Here is a 24,483-nt window from a genome sequence, read left to right on the forward strand (position 1 = left end):
CTGGAAACAGTGATAGAAAGGCACATCGCTGTGGTTATAACACCACAAAAAGCACACCGAGAAAAACGATGAAATGATAAGTTTGCATTATATGTGTACACTACAATAAAAAAGAAAAATTACAGTTTCTCTGCACAGCCCTTCTTGGAGACTCTGAAGTCCTCCGTGGCTCCCCAGTGGCTATAACCTATGGGACTGTCCTCGGGGACCTCATGGCATCAACGCTGGGGTAGACTTGGACCAGTGGACTGGCCTCGGCCTCCTTACCCCATTAAAATCATCACAGCTGCTTTTCTACAGCCTCATTCTTTTAAATAGAAAACCCTACTGTGAGAGCAGACAAGTCCACATGGTTCTGTGCTGTACCACAGGTAATGGACTGATACACCCATTAGCATGAAGGGGCACTGGGTGGGGTTGAGGGGCGGGGCCTCACCTTCATTTCCTCCACCGCACTCTCGAGTTCTTCTGGAGATTTGTACTCGAAGTCCCTCTCCAGATACTCCTCTTCAGCCTGCACCATCCATTCCTGCATCTCAGCCAAGTCCTTTTTCAAGTTCGTGGCTTTTTCCTGACTATCAGACAACTTACTTTTTTGAAGAGCAATCTAGAGAGGAAAAGCCATTCAGTAAATAAATCTCGATACACTAAATGCCAAGCCCTGCCCTTTAATATTTAAAGACTCTGCGATAAATTCCCAGTCTTAGGTTTCAATATTCAAGTGAAACTTCTTTTTTTCCTGTACATCCTGTGCTGATGTTGTGCAACGTGGGAAATGATGAAAATATAATGAATTCTATACAACATTTTAGAGGTGCACTGAGCCTGAAAATGGGGTCCACAGCGGGTGGTTCTTCTCCCTGGTAGCACGCACAGCACCTTCCAGGATAAGGGAGGAGGCTTCTGCTTCCATCCCTGATTGGTTCTGACCCTTTAATTCCACATGCCTATAGTGATAAAGGCATAAACATCAAATAATTTTATCGTAATACTGTTATCAAAGAAGAAGGAGAAGAAGAAGGAGAAGAAGGAGGAGGAAAAGAAGGAGGAGGAGGAGAAGAAGAAGCAGCTGGATTCTCATTATGTCCTCTAGGCATGGTTGTGTATCCCTTTAATCCCAGCACTTGAGAGGCAGAAGCAGGTGGATCTCTATGAATCTGGGGACAGCCTGGCCTACACAATAAGACCTGCTCTCAAAAAATAAGGAGAAAACTGAAAGTGAAAACTATTATAAAAGATGTCCATGAGACATTATCCTACAAATGTTGGTTAGAAAGTAGAAGACATGGGCTGGAGAGATGGCTGCTCTTCCAGAGGATTTAGGTTCAGTTCCCAGCACCCACATGGCAGCTCACAATTATCTGTAACTTTAAATCCAGTTCCAGAAGATTCGACACTTTCCACACACAGACAGAACACCAAGGCACATAAAATAAATTTAAAGAAAGGAAGTAGAAGATAAGTTTGAAAATAGCTATTTATCAGACTCTGGTTCAGAGTGAAGTTCTTGAGAGAAATCTGGAGATATTTTCAGAGTTCCTCCCCTAACCACAAACTAACTTCAGCTGGAAGAGCCAATCTTGTCGCACAGGAATGGTGCAAACTTCCCCTGAGATATCCAATGGCCTGCTCAAATTACATGTCGGTGTGGAGGCCACCTCACCAGAGCTGCCTGACAGTAACCAGATGCCGGGACAGGAATAAGAGTGTGGGTTAAGGAACAGTTAGTGGCTTTCCTGTTCCCTCCCTCCACACAGGAGCACAGGTCTAAAAATAGACAGGGAAGGTTTTTTCAGGGCCCACACCCCAGCTGGGTGTTAGAAGTGAAGCCCCACACAGTGCTGCTCCCACAATGGACAGTCAACACTTAACCCTTAGACAGAGCTTACTGTGTGTGTGTGTGTGCAAATGTAACCACACACATGTAGACTTTGGGCCCAAGTTCAGAAGGTTTATATTGTTTCTATTTTCTGGACAGCAGTCAGTTATAACATTTTAATAGGCCCATAGAACAGTTGAAAATCAAGCCCACAATATGTCGTAACTATATACTTTGTATTTTAAAACGGTGACAATTTCTCTCATGATAACATAGGTGACACACATTTCTGTGTAAGTTTTTTCGTTGACGTGCCTTTTTTTAAACTTACTTCTTTTTGTTTTATATGAAGGCTGTTTTGCCTGTATGTACGCTAGTATACCGCGTGCATACAGTGCCCGTAGAAGAGAAAAGAGGGCATCATGCTCCTTTGAAGCTGGAGTTACAGACTGTTGTTAGCTACCATGTGGCCGCTGGCAATGAAACCCCGGTCTTCTGCAAGAGCTGCAAGTGCTTTCAACTACTGGACCATCTCTCCAGCCACAGACATCCCTACTGTTGCTAACTACAATAAGAAGAAAAAATCTCCCAAATGTTTTATAGTATCACTGGTGAGTAATAGGAATTGTCTAGAACTGATCTAAATAACTAACGACTCATACAACATGTAGCTACTTCTTGCTGGAGATGACTACATTTCCGTTCCATGTTTCAATCTGATAGGACTCACAGCAGATTTTTATATTGTCATGAGTGGATGAAGCGAGAGAGCAAATGTGAAAGATGAATGGGAAAGCGTGATGGATGGGTGGGTATACATGACAGATAATAGATGGTGATGATAGGTGATGGAGGATGAAGATGATGGAGGATGAAGGGTAGATGGATGACTGCATGGATACAGGGAGATGGGGGATAAATGGGCAGACGGATGCCAGATAGCTGCTTGCTCCTCAATGTCGCTTAGGAACCACATCCTCTATTTACTTAGACAAAACCCCAGCTACTTATACATTAGGCAGCAGATAAAAAATAGGTTAGGCTGGTACATTCAATGCTATTACAAAAGGATTACTTTCTTGTTTGGTAATGGCATTTGGACTGTGGAATAGTCTTACTAAAACATATGATGTTAACTTCAACTTCGTATCTGAAGCATATTTTCACAGACAAAGAGAAAATGTAATACAAGACTACTATAAACAAATATTGGAGTATCCATAGGTGATCCTGTATTTTCATTTCTCTCCACAGTTAAACATGTTCAGAATGAAGAAACTGAGCCCAAAACAAGAACAAAACATTCAGTAGTGCCACCAATATAAGACTTACCAATATAAACATTAGTCAAAAAGCATTATATCAAGATTATAATAGTCCCAGCATGGAATGTGATTGAAATTCCCATTTTCTCCTCTTTTTTCACCACGGTCATTCACTCAGTTACATATAAGACACCGTTATTTTTCCAAGGTGACTGAGCAGGCAGAGAGAACCTGCTGTGTGGGTCTCCATAACACTGCCATGATCTCCCTTGCATGGCAGTAAGCAGCTGGTCTCAGAGACAACGTGGTACTCATCATACCTGACCCTCACTTCCCAACTTACTCAATTTTTTTTTTAAATCACATATTCTAAGAGAAGTTGCTACCATGAGCACTTGTTCCTGTATTATTTCTCACTATTAAGTGACAAAAACAAATTGTCCAACTTTCCCAACTCCAAGTCCCACCAACTTTTTGGCACCCCTCCGAAAAGAAAGTGATTTCTCAAAGTCGGGCATACCCAACCCATGCCTCACTTCCCATTCTGTCCCCGACTGTCCAGTGTCACTTCTGTCCCTACCACTTCTGGGAGAGCACGTTTCTCGGGGTCATCAAAAGCTTCTACCTGGACAAAGTTAAAGCTTGTTTTCCAACTGAGCTAACCTGGCCAAGGATTCACATATGTCTGGTTCTATTCACTTCTCTTACTCGCTTGCTTCTAGTTCCCATGCCCCAAGGGCACAAAAAAATAAAAAGCTACAATTTTAAATAGAGAAAAGGAAGCAACATTTGCATTTGCATCATCTCTGGTCCTTGTAAAAGAGGGCTCATCGCTTCGCCTGCCCCCAGAAGTGTCTCCTCCTGAGTTCCCAGCATTCAAATAGATAGCACCACACTCAAAGTTGACCTTTGCCAACCTCCTGCACCACCCTTGGCCATCATTTGTCCATCATACATCGTCCTCTACCCAAGGCCTGTCTGTTTCCAAAACACGCCACATACGTTATGTCTCCTGACCTCAAATGCAACCTCTCTCCCAAGGCTGCAACGCAGCTTCAAGACTGCAATGACCTAAGTATTGGCCCAACTTCTACACTTGGCTTTCTGAAGCACACCATCTACCTGGAAGCTGAAGGGAAGGGACCTTAAAGGGCCTGCCATGTGCCTGGTCAAAATTCTCAAACCTGGGCCAGCGAGATAGCTTGGTAGGTAAAGGCACTCACAGCCAAGCCTGCTGAAGTAGGTTCGACCCCCCCAGGCTCACACAGCAGGGTAAGATAACTGATTCCCACTGCTTGTCCTTGACGTCTACGTGCACACATGGCCCGGGCACCAACACATGTACACACTCACACAAAACTAGTTAATGGGTGTTAATAACGCCTCAAACTAGTTGACATTGTTCTTAAAACCAAACCTGGATTGCTCACCCCCAACAAAGGCCTTCTGACCTTCTGACCTCTGGTATTTCCCATGTATCTCCTAACTCCACTCACTCTGTTCCAGCTACAGAACCTTGGAGCCCCGATAAACAAACATACCACACTCACTTCCAAAACTGAGCTTGGAAATCGCCCATACTATACAATCTTATCCAAATCTGGCATGGCCGACCTCCTCCTTTACTCGGTACTCTACTGCAATGTGGTAGTCGGACAAAGTCCCTGGCCAACCTATTCGAAACCATATCCGCCTTCTCTTACCTCTTGGCCTTCCTCCCTGATAGTTCACTTGCCTCACAGGAGTGCAAACTTCTCAAGAGGAAAGTTTTCCCTGGCCATCGCTGTGTCCCAGAGCACAGAGAGAGGCCCAGCAGCAGACGCTAATTAATGCAATAGTAACTACACCTGATTAATGAATTTCTGCTGCCCAAAAGATTAATAGCTATAATTAGTGGATACCACACTCAAATGTCCTCAAGGCAAGACAAGTACCGTAAAGGAATGTGTGGATCTAGATTTCAATAAGAAAGAAAAGTCCTGGGTCTCACGGAGCAAGCAAGCAATAGTCTTCCTTAATTTTAATATTTGTATGCATATGTATGTGTGTGTATATATATGTGTATATATATATATACATATATACATGTGTATATATGCACATACATATATATTTATTCATGTGTGTGTGCGTGCATGTACATGCATATACACTCAAACACATTATTATGTGTGTTTTATGTTTTCCTGTAAATGTCCTAGACCACTGTTTTTAATTTTACTTTTCCTGATCAAGAGAAGCCAGTAACAGCGTGTCCCAGTTCCTAGTGAGGGCAAAACACTCACCTCTTTGCTGAATTTCTCCACTTGAGTTTGGTAGTCCGCTAGTCTTGACTGTACACATGTCTTGACTCCGGTGACCGGACAGCTTTGAAGGTTAGTCTCTACTTCTCTCATGGTTTTCAGAGATGATTCAACTGTTTCCATTTCATTGGTGAATGTCTGAACATAGGAAACAAGCTCATGTTGAGTCTGCTCCCACGGAAGTGGATATCAGCGTCACATCTATCTGCCCGGAACCCAAAGATACTCCAAGGACATATTGCCTGGGAGTCAGGAGCCTCAATGATTTAAGAGGCTCTTCCCTTAAAGAAATTCATTTTGCCCAGAATTTAAGACAGCCATTCGCTAAAAATCAGATTAGAAATACTTGAATTTTGGTGGGATACACTACTTTTAATTAGAGAAATGGTTCTCAATCCGTGGGTAGTGATCCCTTTGGGTGGGTCACATATCAGACATCGTGCATATCAGATATTTACATTACAATTCATAAGAGTAGCAAAATTATAGCTATGAAGTAGCAACTAAATACTTTCATGCATGGGGGGTCTCCACAACATGAAGAACTGGGTTAAAGGGTAGCAGCACGGGGGAGGTTGAGGACCACTGGTTTAGAGACACGTGACGATTTCATCAAGCATTAACGACATGTGGTATGTATGAATAGCGTGTTTCGTGTGTTAGACATGCTTCTCACAAAGGCCCACCAGGAGGTACAGTGACAGCAGCATTTATTCTTTATATTAGCATCGTCCCTGTTATAGAACAGAGCAGCTTCCACGGGAACAAATTTGCTCTTGTCCTCGTCACAAATTCTATAACCAACCACGGCCAGCAATAAAATGTGAGCTATCTCTCTCCCTTTTATTAGCTATAAGGCTAAAGTAAAAGCTTTATGATAAAGAACACTTTATCTAGATTTCACATGCCCCGTTCTTAAAATTTTAATAACACCCAATGACAAAGAACAAGAAGAAACTGTTATTTATTTGAATAGGAGTGCCAGACCAGCAGAACTCACAGCACATTGGTCAAGCCGCCTCTGCAGAGCAGCTGCATCTCCTTGGGCAGCCTGCTCTCTCACCAGGAAGCCCTTCACACCACCCATCCACTTCTCGACGACTTCTGAGCCGGCCTAAAGCGAGCACAATGACAAAGAGGTGTGTTACTCAGTGGTCCCCAACCCGTCACATCTCAAGATCTACTGCAACTACAAATAAAAAGGCAACCTCTCAAAACGTTGATGACAACATTCTCGTTTATTTCGTATCGCTTTTTAAGTCTCCCAACTTGAAAACTAATTCTTAAAAAAGGACAGCGTAGGAAATATTTCCACAAGCCTCAAAACACACTGGAATGAACTGTTTTTGTTTAAGTGCAAGCAATACTTAGAAGTAAGATTCAGGTTACAGGGGAAACGTGCAATTCTAGTTATGGCCTTTTGTTTTCAGCTAACCTAGAGCACTTGGACTCGAAATCTAGCTGCGGAAGCGTGCGAGAATACTCAGCATCATGAAGGAAACACAGTCTAGGACTCCCCATTCCTCTGCGGGATGCCTCCCTCCTTGAAAACAGAACTAGTCACTGCCTACTTCAATTCTTTCAAGAATTCAGATTTACTAAGAAGAAAGAGAAGGCGAACATTTTCTGGAAAGAGCAGACTTTAGAGAGGAACGCGATTGCATAGGAGACAATGTTAGCCCCTCCCTCTTAAACTACAATACCGAAGAAGGGGCCATTTTTCTTGGAAATCTGATAGAGAAATACCATTTTCTATTGGGCATGTGGTTATTTTGTTTGGTTGGTTGGTTGGTTTTGGTTGGGTTCTTTGTTGTGAGTTTTAGGAGTTTTCTAAATAAATTCATAAGCAAATGTCACCCCGACAGCCTTTGTTTACAATTAATAGATGCTAATGAAAATAAAAGCGGGGCTGGAGAGATGTCTTGGGATGCAAGAGCACTCACTGCCCTTATAGAGAACCCGAGTTCTGCGCTCAGCATCCCCACGTCCCAAGGGAGCTCAGCCAAGTCTCAAAGAGCATGAAAGAGCTCACAGGAACAATACTACCCGCTTAAAAATCACACAGCCGAAGCCCTGGTGTGTTTCTAACCTACAACAACAGATAATGGTCTCTCTGCCTCTACCCAGCTTAATGAACAAACACGTGAATACACACACAAACACGCACACCCTTCTCTGGGGGAACTTCACTTCTCATAAATACATTTAAGTTTCTAGTAGGAGCATGGGAGATGACTCAGTCCATAAATGTGCTTGCCTGGTAAGTATGGGGACCTGAATGTGACCTGTAGAATCCACACAAAAAGCACAGCATGGTGACAAGTGGTCCTCTTTCAAATGCTGAGGAAAGGAAAGCAGGTAGATTGCTGAGGTTGCTGGCCAGCCAGAAGAGCTTGATGGGGAGACAATCACCTAGCTCTGTCTGTCTCTCTCTCTCTCTGGCCTCCATACATAGTCTCATGAGCATACCATATTCTCTCTGTCTCTGTCTGTCTTTCTGTCCCTGTCTGTCTGTCTCTCTATCTTGATCTTACACATGCACACACGTGCACACATACACATTACCAGTAAATTTCTAATAAAAATGTCTGCAAAGAAAAATGAAAACATAAGTGTAAGAACTCAGGCATTACGCTGGCCTGCCCCTGCCTGTCAACTCAGGCAGTACCCTGGTCAGCCCAGGGTTGCAGGGTTGCATAGTCTGCATGCTGGTGCAAAGGGCCCCTTTAAAAGACAGACCCCACCCACTTATGCTCTCTTCGCCCTCTTCCCTCCTCTCTCCCAGTTTTCCTTCCTCTCTTTCCTGCTCTCTTCCCTGCAGTTGCCCTGGAGCAGACAGGCCTTTGCCTGTCTCCCTCTCCTCTGTCTGTCCGGTGTGTTTGTCTCTGGCCGCGGTCACCCTCGCCAGCCATGGAGCCCGCCAAGGTCCCCGACACAAGGTTCTCCTCACCCTGTATCACAACAGTACGTCCTAGTCTAAGACAGTAACCATTTCTCATTCCCATTTTTATTCCCAAGTATTCGACATCAGATAAATAAATAAATCATCAAAGATTCCCCTTTGAAACTGTCAAATTTTTAAAAACACTGACTATCCCTGCAGAAAAATTCTTGAGCAGGCAACACCCTGGTTCAGGGTCACAGAGAAGGAACGCAGGGTCAAGGTAACAATCCCTTCGTACCTTTTAACCTGTCTTTTCTCCTGAGCTGGAGCGAGAAGCATTGTAAAGCTCGGAAACTCGGAACACAAGAGCCCTGCTCACACTTGATGACAGCTACATGCCTGACATTTTTCTCTCCCTGGCCCCCCATCATCTGGAATGTCCGCAGAGTTTTAGGCTGTTAACTTCTGCCCCAAGACACAGAGAAAGCCAGCTGTGAAAACAAAATTAGGGCAGTGATTTAAAGTAAAGAGCTTCCTAGTTTGTTCGGCTTTGAGGTATTCTAGCGCCTGTAGCAGACACTGCCTTTGCTTTCAACAGATACCAAAAGGATGCTCAAAGTACTGTCACAATACTGCTATGCCACAGAGATGAAGGCAAAGAATAACACATCAGCTTGTCCAAACCCATGTCCCTGAAACCAGGGTGAGGAATGGCCCAATGTCCCCTGGACTGGATAAAATGATGGGAGGGGGCAACATTTTCAATTATTATAACAGGTTTGTGTTTGGCCAAAAAGGTTAAATTAGCTAAATAACGGGCTTGATTCTTCCTCATTTTTGTTCTGAAATACTTCCAAAGTAGCAATTTGAAGGCCTATTTCTTCAATGGTTGGTCCTCTCTGCATTCCAGGGCTGAACACTTTGGGTTGGTGAGCATCTTTGAGCAGCTGAAGGGGGGGGGGGGGTGCTAGCAGACAGCTGTATTGGCACCGGGATGGGTGGAGTTTAGACTATACAGCCCAAGCTCACTGGAGTGAGCAGGGTATCCCATATACCTCCAGAGCAATTCATTCAGATCATGGCCATTCAAACCCTCATTCACATCCTCTTACTAGCTGGGTACCCTGCAGAGTCCTAGCTTCAAAGAGCTCATTCCTGGGAGGAAGGAGAAACCAGATAGTTCTAAGCATGATAAAACTCCACCCACGGTGGAAGACACAGAGAACAAAGACAGGAGGGTGAGTCTTCTCTAGGCGGTGCTTTGTTTGGTGCTGAGCAACTCTGAAGGCTACTAATAGAGTTTGTTCTTAAATAATCAGCGAGGGGAGGTGATAGGCCAGCGAGCGCATGACATATCCAGAGGAAGGCAGTAGTTCAGCCTGGTCCTTTGGGACCCATGATACTCTGCCAGCCTGATGGCTGCTCACAATGGGGACACGGACAAGCAATAGAAGGAAGGAGCCCCGCAGGGACCGTGTGATCGGGGGTGAACATTTCACTCTGGTTGAGGACAAGCAGACCCCATGCAGAAGTCTCTGGCGTGGGTGGGAAGATGAATTTCCAGTGTAACAGATGAGAAGCTGGGGTACAATGATTGAATCGTTGGGCAGTGGGTCGCAGGAGGGCCTGTGCCTGAGGAAAGGTGGTGCCCTCAGAGCCAAGAGGGACACCAGGTTTGTGTGCACCTGGGGACGTGCTGGTAATGTTCCGGGTATATTCCACTCGGTAGGGGAAAGGACTGATAAAAAAATAAACCACAGTCCTAATATCTAGGATATTACTACTGGGGATGAGAGAGGAGCTGAGATAAACGAGCCTCCTTGGATTTTACTTTGTCCTCATGATTCATACGAAAAGCCTATCAGTAAAATCAATAATGGGGGAAAAATTGCCCGTCTCGTGTTTTTTCAAACGTCTTGCTGCTGGGAAAGGAATGGCGGTTTGTAAAAGTACAAATGATCATTTCTGTTGCCAAGCACAGCATATAGAAGAATTGAAGCCCACATGTGTGCCTAGCACTATGAAAGTGTGTAGTGGTCTAACCTTAGCCTGTGCAAAAGGCATTAGCTGTGAAGACAAGGAAATGTCACCAAATGCCAGGAAAATAAGAGGCAACTAACTACGCCCATTCACCTAAACACAGAGGCCCCTCTTACAAATCTCACAGGGCTGAGGGAAAAAAAAAAAAAAAGCAGATCACAAACATTAACTCAACCTCTAAAGGTACTACATTCCTGAAAGGCTTTTTTTCTGAGGGCGGGGACTCATTCCCTAAGCTCTCCACTCTCTTAGCTATAGACACGCCTGTATAAACTGACAATGCCTGGGATGGTTAAAGGAAGGCGCTTATAGAGCAGAGAAAACTTAAAGATAGGCGATTCAGGAATCGTTTGTCTTGTAGAAGTTGCTACCATCTGTGAGCATTTGGGCATCTAATGCATCATCTTTGGCCACTGACTGAGCTGTACCCAGGCCCTTGGCAGTGACTGGGGAAGAGATGAGAGGGGGAGAAAGTGTGGAAGACAGGAACTCAGACTGAGGGAGGGTACCACAAAGCTCCAGAGGGGAGCTGAGAGGCTGTGAGAAGGAAAGCAGGTGGAGAGAAGCCACGGCGGAAGAGACCGCGGGACTCCGGAATTTGGAGTGGAATATGGTGGCAGAAACAAATGACCCACAGCTTAGCAGAGTCAAACCCGCAGCTTAGTTTGGTCAGGAGAGGCCCGGCCCCTTGCAAGGGGGACCGTTTGTGCTCCTCCCGGATTTCAGCACCAGATGGATAAGCTGATGGCATGACCACCCCATGGTATGGTTACGCGGGAGGCTTTTATGAGATATGAGAGACAATAGCCAGAGGGAGAGAGTGGGAAAGGAAGCGGAGGGGAGAGGAAGACAGAGAGAAAGGGAGAGAGTGGGCAAAAGACAGAGTAGCTGACAGGGCAGGGTTCCGAGGAGAATGGAGGGGTGGGGGCAGCTTCTTAGCTGAAGAGGCTTTAGGGAAGGGAGGAGGTGAGAAGGGCTGGGTTGCACACAGGGACTTTGATGCTGGTAAAGATGAGGGAGCCTGCGGGCCAGCCTGCACTTTGGTACGCAAACAGGCTCCGCAGACAGACATCTCGCCCTTCTGCATTTTGAAATCTGGGGTAACAGAATTTCCTTTGAATCTGACAATGTCCCTCACCGGGATCTACTATAATGTATTCTATAATATAGAAGAAAAAACACAGATTCAAATTTGTGGTTTGTACGGACTGTGCACACATTAAAATCCTTCACGGATTCACTATAAATATTAGCTATCACCAGGATAGGAAGTAGAAATGAGACGATGTGGTTGGCAGTGAGTACTCTCTATTATTCAATACCTGCTCAATAGCAATCTTCATGGATGATATAGATGATTAAAAATGCATTTTTAAAACCACAGATTTCTGGGGTTTTTTTTTAAACATGCATGGTAGTGTCCATACCTACATTAGTGAAGCCCTATCTCAAAAGAATTAATTAACTGATTAAATTAAACAATTAGACTACTTTATCCCTAAGAAACTCCATAAATTGGCAGTAAATCTAACACCTGCTGGGACTCACTTTAAAGAAGGAAGTTGAAAAGATGAATGCATACCACGGAAAAGGAAAAGGCTAACCCATGAGTGACTACTTACTGCAATTATCTTGTAACTTTATGGGGGGAACTTCGAGTTTTCACACGTGAATTAATGAGCAATTCCTTTTAAGCCACTAAGTGAGCAGGCGTTAGCATTAAAACCATACATGTGTTTGCTTAAGAAAGTTGTACAATTAAAAACAGGAATACAGCCAGGCAGTGGTGGCACACGCCTTTAATCCCAGCACTCGGGAGGCAGAGCAGGCAGATCTTTGTGAGATTGAGGCTAGCCTGGGCTACAGAGTGAGTGCCAGGACAGGCTCCAAAGCCACACAGAGAGACCCTGATTTTGAAAAAAAAAAAAAAAAAAAGAATACAAAGAACTATCAGCAACCTTTCTGTTAACACACCAAAAGATAACCGGGCATTAAGTTGGCTACTGTAATAGCAAATACTTTAATAGAGACCCATGTGTTTGACGGGAAATACCTTTAATATTTATGTTTAATATCTTCAACACAGCCTCCAACTGGCTGCTAAAAGCACTTATAATTGCAATATTAGTAATAAAAATGAAGTAAGACTAAAACTGGATTATGCTAAGCTCAGGACTCTCTTCTGTGTTTTAGAAGGATTTTTGTTCCTTAAAATTTCATATTCAAATAATGGTACACCATCCTAACTTAGTTTTCAATGTCAACTTGACACAAGCAACAGTTAGGGATTCTCAGTAGAGGGACTGGGCAGCTCAAAATTGGCCTGTGGGCATGTCTGTAGCCTTGATGGTTAACTGACTGAGATGTAAGAGGACTATGCTGTAGGCAGGTGATCCAGGTAAGCATGGGTCTGAGAGCAAGCCAGCAAGCCGGGTCCCTCTATGGTTTCTGCCTTAAGTTCCTGCTGAAGACCTTGCCCTCAACAATGGTCTGTGATAAGAAGGATGGAGTCTTTCCTCCCCTTAGTTGCTTCGGTAGATAATGTTTTATCACGCAGCAACAGGAAAGAAGCTAGAACGCATACATTGAACTAACCCTAAAATGAACTTTTCAGGACTCACTCTTGAATTCCCCTGACTTCAGCTCAGATTTAAATTTGAAGATACAGAAACACTTCCCACAGCATGGGTCAACCTTGAACTACTTACATTTGGGGCTAAGTGGTTCTGCTTCTATGAGGTTCAACCGATGTGCTGTAAAACAGCTACATGGGTTTCTACTCCTCCGATGTCACCTACCTACCCCATCCCTATGCCATGCCCATGACAGCCAAAGAGATCTTTAGACTACCACACGTCTCAGAGTCGGGGGAGAAAAGTCACTGTTGGCCGATAATCATCATCGATAAAACGATGGGAGCATCATCAAAAATTTTGCAGTCACCAACAACTATAAATGTCATTTACACCATTGCAATATGTATACATTTTGTGATGGCAGAAGGTTGTAATAGAAACCCTTGAAGTCGTGTGGCTCAGTACTTCCTTAGCCTAATAAAATCCTGAATTTAATCCCTGGCCCTGGTTTAAAAGGCCAGGTCAGTGGCAAACACTTAAGAGGTAGAGACTGAAGGGTCAGAAGGTCAAGGTCATCCTTGACTATGTAGAAAGTTTTCTGCTAGTCTAGAATGTGTGACACTTGTCCCACACCTGCCCCGCCCCGTCCTATCCCATCCTGTCCTGTCCCTCACTCCATTCTCTGCTATCAACTAGGTGAACTTCTCCCACTATAACTTGTCACCACTAACTACACTTTGATCAGTGGTTCCAATACCAAGTACACCGCCATACTGAAATTCTACTTTAACCATTATTAAGCGAGACAAAAGGCACGTGCTTATCGGCACTTTAAATGGAGCCTTTGTACACAACCCATGAAGCCCAACTTAAGCACATAATATAATAAATGTGGGACCAGAAAGAATGCTAAACATTCAGAAAGCAGACATGCCAGTCTTCCTCGATAATAGTGTGTGAACCTGAGCTGAGCTTAAACTCTCCTTGGCCTCCCGATTTACCTCAAAGTCTCTGAGCCTGGGGACGATTTCCTCAAGCAAATGCAAATCTCTGGAAACCTTGGCCTTTATTTTATTCCACGTCCCCTGGACATCATCAAATTCTTGTTTATACATTTTTCCCACATCAGGAAGCACATTTTTCTCCAAACTCTTTGTTTCTTCTGACAGTTTATGTAATGTAGGTTTGTGATTTTCAAGGATTTCATCAAGGGCCTGAAAAAGTTTCCAAAAGATTAAATCTGTATAGTATATAAAAATGTAACAATATCTGCACAGAATTAGTAACATGATATATATATATATATATATATATATATATATATATATATATATATATTGATGCATACACATACACAGTAAAAAAGGGAGAAGAGGGCATTTTACTTAAAAAAAAAAAAAAAAAAAGAACAGCCAATCAGAACAATCAGAGCTCCCTCTTCATGGGTTTTGTGGGGGTGGCATATGTATTCTGTACACTAAAAAACCCCTAGAACGGTACATACGGTGTGCCAAGAGCCCATGGTCAAGGCTTGGCCTCTTTTACCAGCTCCAACAGTATAGAGCTTTAAGGTCACTAGGAAAGAAGCAAGGAAGCAAGTTGATCAACAAAAAAATTAGTATCAACAGTTCAGGCTTGGCATGGTGGTTCATAACAACCACCCCAGCACTTGGGAGGCTGAGGCAGAGGCAATGGATTCAGTTCTACACCATCCTACACAGTGTAGCGTGAAACCCTGTCTCAAAATAATAAATAAATAAAATAAAATAAAATCAGTTCAACTAATACACCTCACCTCATTTTAGGAAATCTATTTAGCAGATTATGAACAGGTTTAGAATTAATCTTATGTGAACTATAAGAAAACACAGCTTTCCTAGTAACGTTTAATGATGTATCTTTTGTGGACCTCAGGTAAATTGTTTGAGGTAATTAAGCTTCAATTATAAATTCTTAGGCCTGCAGGGTGGCTCAGTCGATGAAGACATCAGCCACACAAGGCTGAAGACATCAATTCCATCTCTGGAACTCCTGGAGTCCCCGAAGTTGTCCTCTGGGTTCTGGACTCGGAACACACCCACCTTCACACATAGTATGAACCGTCGGGAGCGGACAGTTCTTAGATACAGCTTACCTTTCTCTCTTCCAGCGCCTGCTCCGCTTTTGTGAGATCACTGAGCGCGTTCAGGGATGTCTGGGCTTTTTTTTCTGACTCTCTTAGCACCTCTTTCAAGGTGTTCAATGTGTCCAAGTACGCAGGTCCAGGTTGGCTCTTCAGCTCTGATGAGTTAAACATACTTTCTCAGGGAAAACAACGCAGAACCCTAACACTGTTATTGTCTGCACCATTAATCTTTTGTATCTAATAAAAAAGATTCCAGTAGATAATAAATCAGACCCCATGGATGCAATTGAAAAGAATTTCTGCCGGTTAATAAAATAGGTCATCCCTCTGGCATTTCAAACAGGCCCGGCTGTGGCTTCATTCCTCTGGCGGCTGATGTTTGAAATATTAACTCACTATCATTTTTCTTCATTTGATCACGCTGAAAAGTCTCGATGAAGCTTGAAGGACAACATTCCCTTTGTCTCACACAGCCTCCCCTTTCCCAACTGCTACACAGAATAAAAGGCAGCAGAGGCCCTTCCCCCAGCCTTCCTGACATCCCATGAGTGTACACAAACTATATGGGAACCCCACAGACGGCAAGGAAGAGGGGTGGCTGGCAACACCCAGCTAGCACAGCGTATCCCTCTGCGGCGCCCTACAAATCCCAAACAATCAGCATTTGTGCAGAAGAGGAAGTGAGCTGCACGTGAAGAACCAAGAGGTGAAAGCCGTTAACAGCATAAGTTAAGCTGCCTGCCACTGACGCTTGGCAAAACCGGAAGCTTGGCTTGTACCACTCGGCTGAGAAAGGGGGCATCTCTAGTACTGATGTCACGCTGTAAGTTAACGAATTGCCATCAGCAAAATGCATAAAGTCCCAATGCACAGCTAAAAGGAAGGCTACACGACACATTTGTCTAACACGCATACGTTCCTAACGTCTGTACGTGATGTGTAAGAGCTACAGCAGCAGAGATGACAGTCACTGAGCGCACACAGCCCACAGCATCAATGCAGCAGCTGAAGAAACACGTAACACGATAGGCAAGCTTGCAAAATCCTTCAGAGACTGCTTCCCCAGCAAGATTTATTCCAATTTTCCCAATTCCAACTTCTTCGATTTTGCTCAAATTCTGGGAGTGCAAAGTGCTTCCTTTCAAGGAATGGGTGGTGTTGCAAATACCCTAACCCTCCACCAGGGGCCAATAGAAATCGGTGATGCTTTTGGTTCAAGCAACACTTGCTCCTCCCACAAAACTTTCCATAAGGATGGGAGCACAAACCATGTGTCCAGCGTGCGGGTTTCAATGCATCACCGCAAAAGGAAAACAAAAGTCTTTCAGAAATCGTTTTATCCAATTTGTACAAGTTTAGAGCATGTGACATTGCCTATTTATTTACAAACAAGTGTGAGCACTGAATATATTCTGAATGTACTAAATGTACTAAACAGAAACTAAACAGAAGGAATTGTAAGACCTCTAGCTACACAGGTGCAGAAGAAGACACCACAAACTCAGAGACCCTGAGGAGCAATATTTAGATTAAGGAAAACTGACAGGGGAGAGAGAGAGAGACAGGCAGGCAGGCAGGCAGGCAGGCAGAGATAGAAGTGAGTTCGGTGGAAAGCCAGAGCTTACCGGTGTCTACTTGTTGTTGGCATTCCTCTAAGGCCTTCTGCACGGCCTGGTAGTGACTTTGAAGGTCATCGAAACCCTGCTGGACAAAACCTGGGACAGAGGGCTGAGACTTGAGGGCTGAGCAGCTTGCACCTAGTGTCTCAATTCTGGGGTGAAGGCCAAGGAGATCTGTCAGTTCCCTCTAAGGAAGAAAAAACACGATCCCGTCACAGCATGAAGACGAGCATCCCCATAGAAAGTTACAAAGAAAATGAACACAAAGCTGCCAATACAAGATCCACTCTCCCCTACACTCTGCTCTCTCTTCCACAAAACCTTTTGCCTTTGCAAAATGTGGGCATCAGCGTGTCTTGCAACCCGTGTGCTGAGGGAGGAGGGCAGGGATAGAGGACAGCTGGGGCGAACTAGACAGCAGGCTCCAGGTTAGGGGAGAGACTGTGTTTCAAAGGAGTAAGGTAGAGTGTGGTAGGGCAGGATACCTAACGTTCTCTGTTGCCCTATAGCCTTCCTACACATTGATGGGCACTCGTGCATGCGCACACACAAACACACACACACACACACACACCTTTCATCACACACATTGAATGATATATACTCTTTATATATGAGACTCAGCATGAAAAGGATGTATACTCCAGCTCTTTGGCGCCCTACCTGGCATGAATCTTTTAAGCTTGACAGGGACTGCTGGGGCAATTCAGAAAGGGGTGTGGCCCTCAGCCAGGCTTCCTTTGCCTTGATGGTCTTCTCAAGGGCATCGAGCTGCTTAAAATAAACATTTATATCTTCCTGAAGCTGAATCTTCCTTCCCAGATCTTGCAGCTGCTGAGAAACTTCCTTCCACTCTGATGCAACCCTTTCCAGAACACCGTTTATTTCTTCGGTCGAAAGGCCCTCTACACAAACAGAAAAGTCCAAGTGTGTCAAAGAAAACACTTCACCTAGCGATGCCAACGTTGTGTAGAATTGGTCCTGCACACTCTAACACGGTGAAAGATACAGTGATGATTCCCTCAGGTCCCTTCTAATACAACGGCAAATTGTAATGATCCACTTAGAAAACGGCTGGATGTCCTTTTAACTCCTTGACCTAAGAGGAGCGGGGAATGCTAAGAGGTATGGCTATCTCACAGAGCATCAGCCAGTTCCTCCTTCCATACAACGCACGATTACATCCGTGACAACCTAACATTCTGATAGCTTCTAATCTGATGCAGGCAAATAAGCTCAAAGGCCTGAGAATTTGTGCAGAGCTAGAAAACAAAACGGACAGCTAGCAAAACTCAGAGCTGGCTCAAGCCTGCAGCAACCAGGGCTGAAAAGAGTCTCCTCCTTCCCTGCAAGCAACTTAGGTGTAGGTAGGAAAAGAAAACCAGGACCCAGGCTCAGGAAGCATCAACAAGCCTACTGACCATTCTAAACATACAAACATATGAAAAATGCCAAAATAATGACACACCTCAAGAATGCTATTACTCTTATTGCATTAACCTTACAAGTTTTTACATTAATTTCCTTATCTGGTGGGGGGGGGGCTGCCCGTGTACCAAGGCCTGCACACGGAGGTAAAGGAACCAACTGCTGGAATTGGCGCTTTCTCCCCACCCGTGGGTGTCAGGAAAAGAACTCGGTCCTTAGGTTTGGTGGCAAAAAACCTTTACCCACTGAGCCAGCCTTCCAGCCACTGAGAATCATGATTTTTTTTTTCCCCTCAGATTTTAGAAAGGTTCACAGTGTCTTTAGAAATGATTTTTTAAAAGTTAGCTATAACAGTAGGTCTTCCCATATCTTTTCTAGTGCTATAAATGCCATGACATCTTTTAAAAGCAGGTATGAGGCGATATAGGCAAGTGGCAACGGGGTCTTTGTCTTTGGCAGACATCTGTGCTGAGAGGACATGTTCAGGGTGTGAGGAGGGCGGCGGCGACAGGTGGAGCCCTCTCTGTACATATACATTATCAAAGCCCACAGAAATGAACACGCAAAAGGAACATGTCTCGGGAAACAGGAAGTCACTCCTGTTTCACCAACAATGCAAATTTAGAAAGTTGCGTGTCACGCGACACCCCCCAGAAATCGGAAACACAACCACGCATGCCGTGGACGAACAAACGGCCCACATCAGCGGATGAAGTGCACTTCCTCCATTAAGCTGGTAACAGAGCATTAAACCCGAGCGAAGCATTCATAGCACAGTCCGTGCGTGCGCACGTGTCACCGCTACCAGAGTCATGAACAAGAACAGGCACCGATTTTTCTTGACGCCTGTGCGAACAGTGGAGATGTAGGCTGTACTTCAGCACAGCTAGTTCTATTCTGGTAGATGCAAGCGGAGTAACATCAGTCACTTCCGGTTTTGTTTGTTTGTGTGCTGAATACCCATGTGTGTGGGTAGCTAGCTGTGTGTGCACACATGTGTGCGCACACACATGAGATCACTCACACACACACACACACACACACACACACACACACACGCTCAGATACATGAAGGTGTGTTCACACATGAAGGCTTGCGTAAATGTCTTTCTCAATCACTCTCCGCCTTGCATATTAAAACAAGGTCTCTTGATGAACTCAGAACTGGTCCATTTGGTTGGTCTAGCTAGCCTGCTTGATCTAAAGGTCCCCTGTCTCTGCCTCTGGACAGGCGAGTGGATCCCACCTCTCCCTGGGCAGGAGGTGGATATTATGTGCAGCGCTATTAAACCCCGTTAAAACGGACATGAGAGTTAGTAAACTCCTACTGCAAGCATTCCTTCTGTTGCTTATTTCCCTGTAAATGCAAACGTGAGGGAAGGGGCAACCTAACCCCCCAGTTGAGGCTCCTAGAGTCTCCTTCCTGCCGTCTGCAAGAGGACTGTCAGTAAAATAGACATGCGAGGTGCCCACATGCTGGCCTCAGCCTCTTGGAAACGCCCGGGTGGTGCCTTAGGGAAGCACGCGGCAGTCAGGGCTGCAGCACAGCGCCAGCTCCTGAAGGTGTGCGGTCGGTCAACTGTGATCGTTTCAAACTTTCCACCAAACATTTTGCTAGAACACCCTTCAGCAAGCACTAGAGAACACTGCAAGCATTTCCAACCAGGCTGGAGCACGAAAAAGCACTTTCCCAGCAAAGTGGACAGTACTACTCCATATAAAAGCTACGCTTTGTTTATTTTGCGGGTCTGCTGGGATTGACACAGATACCCTTTCCCTGGCTACATGAGTGAGCCTACCCCCCAAAAAAAAAAAAATGCACTCTAATACTACTTCCCCTGGTGCTGCAACATTAGGCCCTATAAAAGGCTTCTCCTGAGTGGTCTTGCCTACTTTCAGGCAGATGGGCTGAGCAAGAGACCGGAAGAAAGAAGCAAGAGACCGTGCAGAGGTGACACCGGTGGGCGATCAAAGCAGTCGGATCTGAACCAGGGCAGCAGTGCGGGGGGGGGGGGGGGGGGGTTGGGGAAGACTGATCACCTAACAACTTTGGAAAAAGGCGGGGTAGACCACAGGGCTAGAGTGTGCAAAGCCCTGGATTCAACCCCTAGTGTGGAGGTGAGGTTCAGAGGTCGGGAAGGGGCAGAGGGACTTGGGGGAAGAAGGAAGGATGGAGGGAGGGAATGCAGAACTGAGCAGTCCCGGGGACTGCTCGACACCTGAAGAAGAGAGGAGCTGAGCAAGTTGCAAAAATAACATGGGAACCAGCTGCACGCACAGCTGCGAAACAGGCAGAGCCCCTACTGACGGGCACGAAAAGGGCGGACCAGGTACAGTGCCTGCATCCAAAGCCAAAAGTGACAGCTGAGCCGTGAGAGAGGACAGCGCAGGACAAGAGGGAAGGTGGATGTAAACTGAACAGGAGAGAGGGTGGAGAGCGGAGGCTGCAGCAGAGAGATAGAAGGGAACAGAAAGCCTGAGAAGAAACTGCAAGCTATGCTCCCTGAAACAGACCCAGAAATCTGCCAAGTCTTTAGAGCCAAGACTCTTAGCCACCAGGGGCACAGAGGTTGTGAGGCTGGCCACTGCCACAGGTTGAGGAATTCCTATAGCTTATGCTGGCTCACAAGCTACAAGACCAGCCACTTCCTAGCCTACACAATGACTCTGATGCTTGTAAAAGCGTCCCACTGTGGGAAGCGGGCACGAGAGCTTTTACACTACAGGGCACTACCTGAAGTTGTTCCTGCCTGCTGAGGTCACGCACTGCTATCCCAGTGAAGAAAAGCAAGCGCTGCCTGTAGGAGACTAACATGTCCCTTGCCTAGCCATGAATTCTATGCGCGGATGGAGCTAAGGCTCCCACCAGCTGACTGACAAAGTAAGTATTTTTAGAATAAGGAGCAGGTGCACAGGAAATGTGATTCTTGGCCCCTCCCCCTAGAGTTCTCAAGAAGGGACCTCTGCGGTAAGCCTGGCCAGCCCTACTTGCTCCTGCATACGTGCAACAGTTGGCGTGTACCCACTACAGTTCCTGCCATCACCTAAAGCGCCATGTGGTCCTCACCAAACTGAAACCCCCGCCCCAATCTTTGACTTTCTCAACTTATCACCTCTTGTGGTAAGGGGGCAGGGAGGAAGATCCACCCCCCCCCCCCAGCAAGGAAATACCTATATGCCCAACTGAATAGCCACAGCAAAAACAAATACTAATTTTAGGTTGCTCTACGTCTGTGCAAGACTTTAGTGATGGATGGGGCCTTTGTGGCTTGCAAATAGTTATAAATACAAGCTACAACAAATTTAAGCAGAAAAAATATCCCTGGAGCACATTAACGTGATCCTCTGACAATGACCAAAAATTGAACGTGAGCAAATGTCCGAGTTAGCTTTAATTTGACATACCCTAGCATCATCTGAAAAGAAAACCTCGACTAAGGAGTTATTTACATCAGATTGGCCAGTGGGCACACCGTAGGGGGACTGTATTGATTGTTAAAAGATGCAGGAAGGTCCAGCCCACCGTGGGCAACTCCATTCCTTAGGCAGAAGCCCCTGGGCTTTGCAGACCAGGCAAGGAGCATGCTATATGTTGTCATATCCTGTCTGTATTTCCACCCTGACTTCCCTCAGTAATGGGCAATGACCGCTAAGCTGAAATAAGCCCTTTCTTCCCCTGAGCTGTTTTGGGTCAGGGTGTTTGTCACAGCAACAGAATAAAACCAGAATAGTGGGTTTACAAAGAAGGCAATTTCATATCTAAGAAGTGGCCAACATAAAATTTTGCCTCATCTATATGAAAAATTCAGAGTATGTATCCCTGAAGGTGAGGTTTTAAAATCTTGTGCTCTGTTGCATTTTAATTGCTCAGCTGAGGTTTTCGAGGTTTCTAGTTTTCTGACACTCCCCCATCCCCACGTGGGGGCAGAATGACTTTGATTTTGTCTGCTTTTAATAAAAAGCTTCAATATAAGATTTCCGTTTTTAAGAGATTCTGCTGCCTCAAAAAAAAAAAAAAAAAAAAAAAAAAAAAAAAAAAAGATTGAAAACCAGCTTTTTTTTTTCTAGATTTTTCTATTAAATGTTTTATGTGTTAAACTGCAAATATTAAGCATGACCTTCTAAAAGATTTGAAAGAAAAAAAAAAACCCCGCAGGGTCTCACCTTTTTCCATTTGCTCCAGAAGGATTTGTCCGGTTTGGTTCAGTTCATTAAGTCGGGAGGCTCTTTCTGTCTGTTCTTTCTCTAACCCCTGGAAATAAAACCCAAATATAAAATACTGAGAACTTCCTCTTCATAGAACGTTGATGCTATTTGAAAATCTTGTATTTAGTGTCTCTTAACTTTTCTTTAGCTATTTCAAAGTTTATCTGCAAAGTCCTACAATGAAAAACTAAACAATTCCTGGCTGCTCTCCAGTACTCTAAGAATTAATAAATCTGAAGACAAAAATTCTAAAAAGATCAACGATAACAGTAGCTACAAAGTTCAGATTCTTTTAGAAGGAAAAATTGCATTCTCTGTCGTCATGAGTTACTATCAAGGGGAAACCATTAACATTAGCATTTGGGGGTCTATCCACAAACATGGTTTATTTCATATCATAAGAGCAAAGGTTTAGGCACACACCTTTAACCTTGGTACTCAGGAGGCAGAGGAAAGCGGACCTCTGTGAGTTCAAAGCCAGCCTGGTCTTACAAGGGCCAGACAAGGCAACATAGTGAGGACCTGTCTCAAATAAAATGAAAAGAGCATGAGAGCATGGGGGTGGGAGACAAAACAGAAGGAAAGAACGGTTTGGGGACAAAGGACCCTGACATGGCTATGATGGAGCTAAGAGACCAAGAGAAATGTTTGTGAGCCTCCACTTTAGCGGCTGGCATTATAGCTGGTCCAGGCTCCAATTCTAACTCAAGTGTGAACACAGCACACTTCACACACAATTTCAAAATAATGACAATATGCTTTAGAACCCAAACTAAAGTGTTTTTGGTTTGAGAAGTGGCCCTTTATCATAATACAGTGGCCCTCGGTATCTATCTGTGGAGAACTGCCAGGCACCACAATCTGTGATTGCTGAAGCTTTTTATATAAAACAGTGTACAGTGTACCCAACAAGATGTAAATGGAGCCGGACCTTGGTGACACACGCCTTTAGTCCCAGCACCCGGGAGGCAGAGGCAGAGGGATCTTTGTGAGTTTGAAGCCAGCCTGGTCTACAGAGTGCCAAGAGAGGCTCCAAAGTAATACAGAGAAACTCTGTCTCGAAAAACCAAACCAAACCAAACAAACAAAAAAGATGTAAATGGAAAGTAAACATGTTATACTGTAGTGGGCTGGGGAAAGTGAGTCCACATGTGCTCAACTCAGATACAATCATCCTAGGACTCACCACACATTCCCTGAGCAAGAGAGAAAGCTGCAATTCTCTAACGAAAGCTGCAATTCTCTACTGTGGCTGTTAGATTGGGATGTGAGGGTTGGGAAACACGGGACATCACAGCTGGGTATGTGCACACCTTACTCATTCAGATCCTCTGTAATGTTAGGTATACAATACATTCTATTTCCGCTTTCAGTAACTTTCTAGAAACTCTTTTCCCAATAGTTTTACTCCAGTTAACTGGCTGCATGGATCTAATGATGGATTGTAATTGCTCTTTAAGAGCTATCTTGTTGAAAGAGAATATACTGAGGAAGTTTTAATAGACCAGATGCTATATAGTATACAAAGGCAAAATGTCTTTGGGACAGCACAAAGTCCTAAGTTACTGGGTAGCAGACTAAAATGCACTAATGGTGCTGTAATGTATAACTCAATGGTTCAGGAGGAAAAGGGGGAAAAATTAAAACTCCTCCTCCAAACATGGGGGTCTGATGTTTAGTGTGACACTCTAAAAACCATCTGCAGCTACATTTATTTCATGGAAGCTTCTAGACCCTGCCACATCTCTAGGCCAACAGCAAAGTTAACGTGATGGATTGTTGTATTTCCTGGAGTATTTGTTTTATATTTTACCTTCAGTTTCTTTTTCATCCCTGAAGTCTCTTGCAACTTCTTATATTCTTTCATCTCTGTGTTCTGAATGGCACCCTTTAACTTCAAAATCCAGTTCAACAGCTCTGCGCTGACAGCATCAAACCTGGTTCAAGAGGGAGACATTAGTTTATGCCATTGGTTTGCTTCCTCTGGTGCCTTGGCCCAAATGAGGAGCAACCTGAACGCCCATCAGCATGTGTGTTCCCAACAATGCCCCAACATAGAGCGAGTACCCATAGCAATATTGCATCTTTACAGTTAAGAGTAACCCTAGCATAAGGTTAATAATAATTAACGTTTTTACTTAGTTGGGACTCGTTCATATCTTTATAAAGTATTGTAGACAACAAAAACCAGCTCTTGTTAGATGATAACAGAAAAGAA

General features: G+C 44.6%; 1 protein-coding gene across 1 annotated transcript in view; it reads right to left on the minus strand.

The window, feature by feature from the left end:
* Utrn (utrophin) overlaps window positions 1-24,483 on the minus strand; it is a 456,941-nt gene that overhangs the window by 294,540 nt on the left and 137,918 nt on the right. Inside the window, exons 18-26 of the mRNA XM_051206176.1 lie at window positions 24,079-24,202; window positions 22,224-22,311; window positions 17,295-17,536; window positions 16,638-16,818; window positions 15,022-15,167; window positions 13,889-14,101; window positions 6,388-6,501; window positions 5,370-5,525; window positions 437-607 (exon numbers count right to left, since the gene is read on the minus strand). Coding sequence (XP_051062133.1) covers window positions 437-607; window positions 5,370-5,525; window positions 6,388-6,501; window positions 13,889-14,101; window positions 15,022-15,167; window positions 16,638-16,818; window positions 17,295-17,536; window positions 22,224-22,311; window positions 24,079-24,202 — 1,435 coding nt within the window. The remainder of the gene's footprint in view (window positions 1-436; window positions 608-5,369; window positions 5,526-6,387; window positions 6,502-13,888; window positions 14,102-15,021; window positions 15,168-16,637; window positions 16,819-17,294; window positions 17,537-22,223; window positions 22,312-24,078; window positions 24,203-24,483) is intronic.

This window comes from Phodopus roborovskii, unplaced genomic scaffold (genome assembly GCF_943737965.1).
Source record: "Phodopus roborovskii unplaced genomic scaffold, PHOROB, whole genome shotgun sequence".
NCBI classification, from domain to species: Eukaryota; Metazoa; Chordata; class Mammalia; order Rodentia; family Cricetidae; genus Phodopus; species Phodopus roborovskii.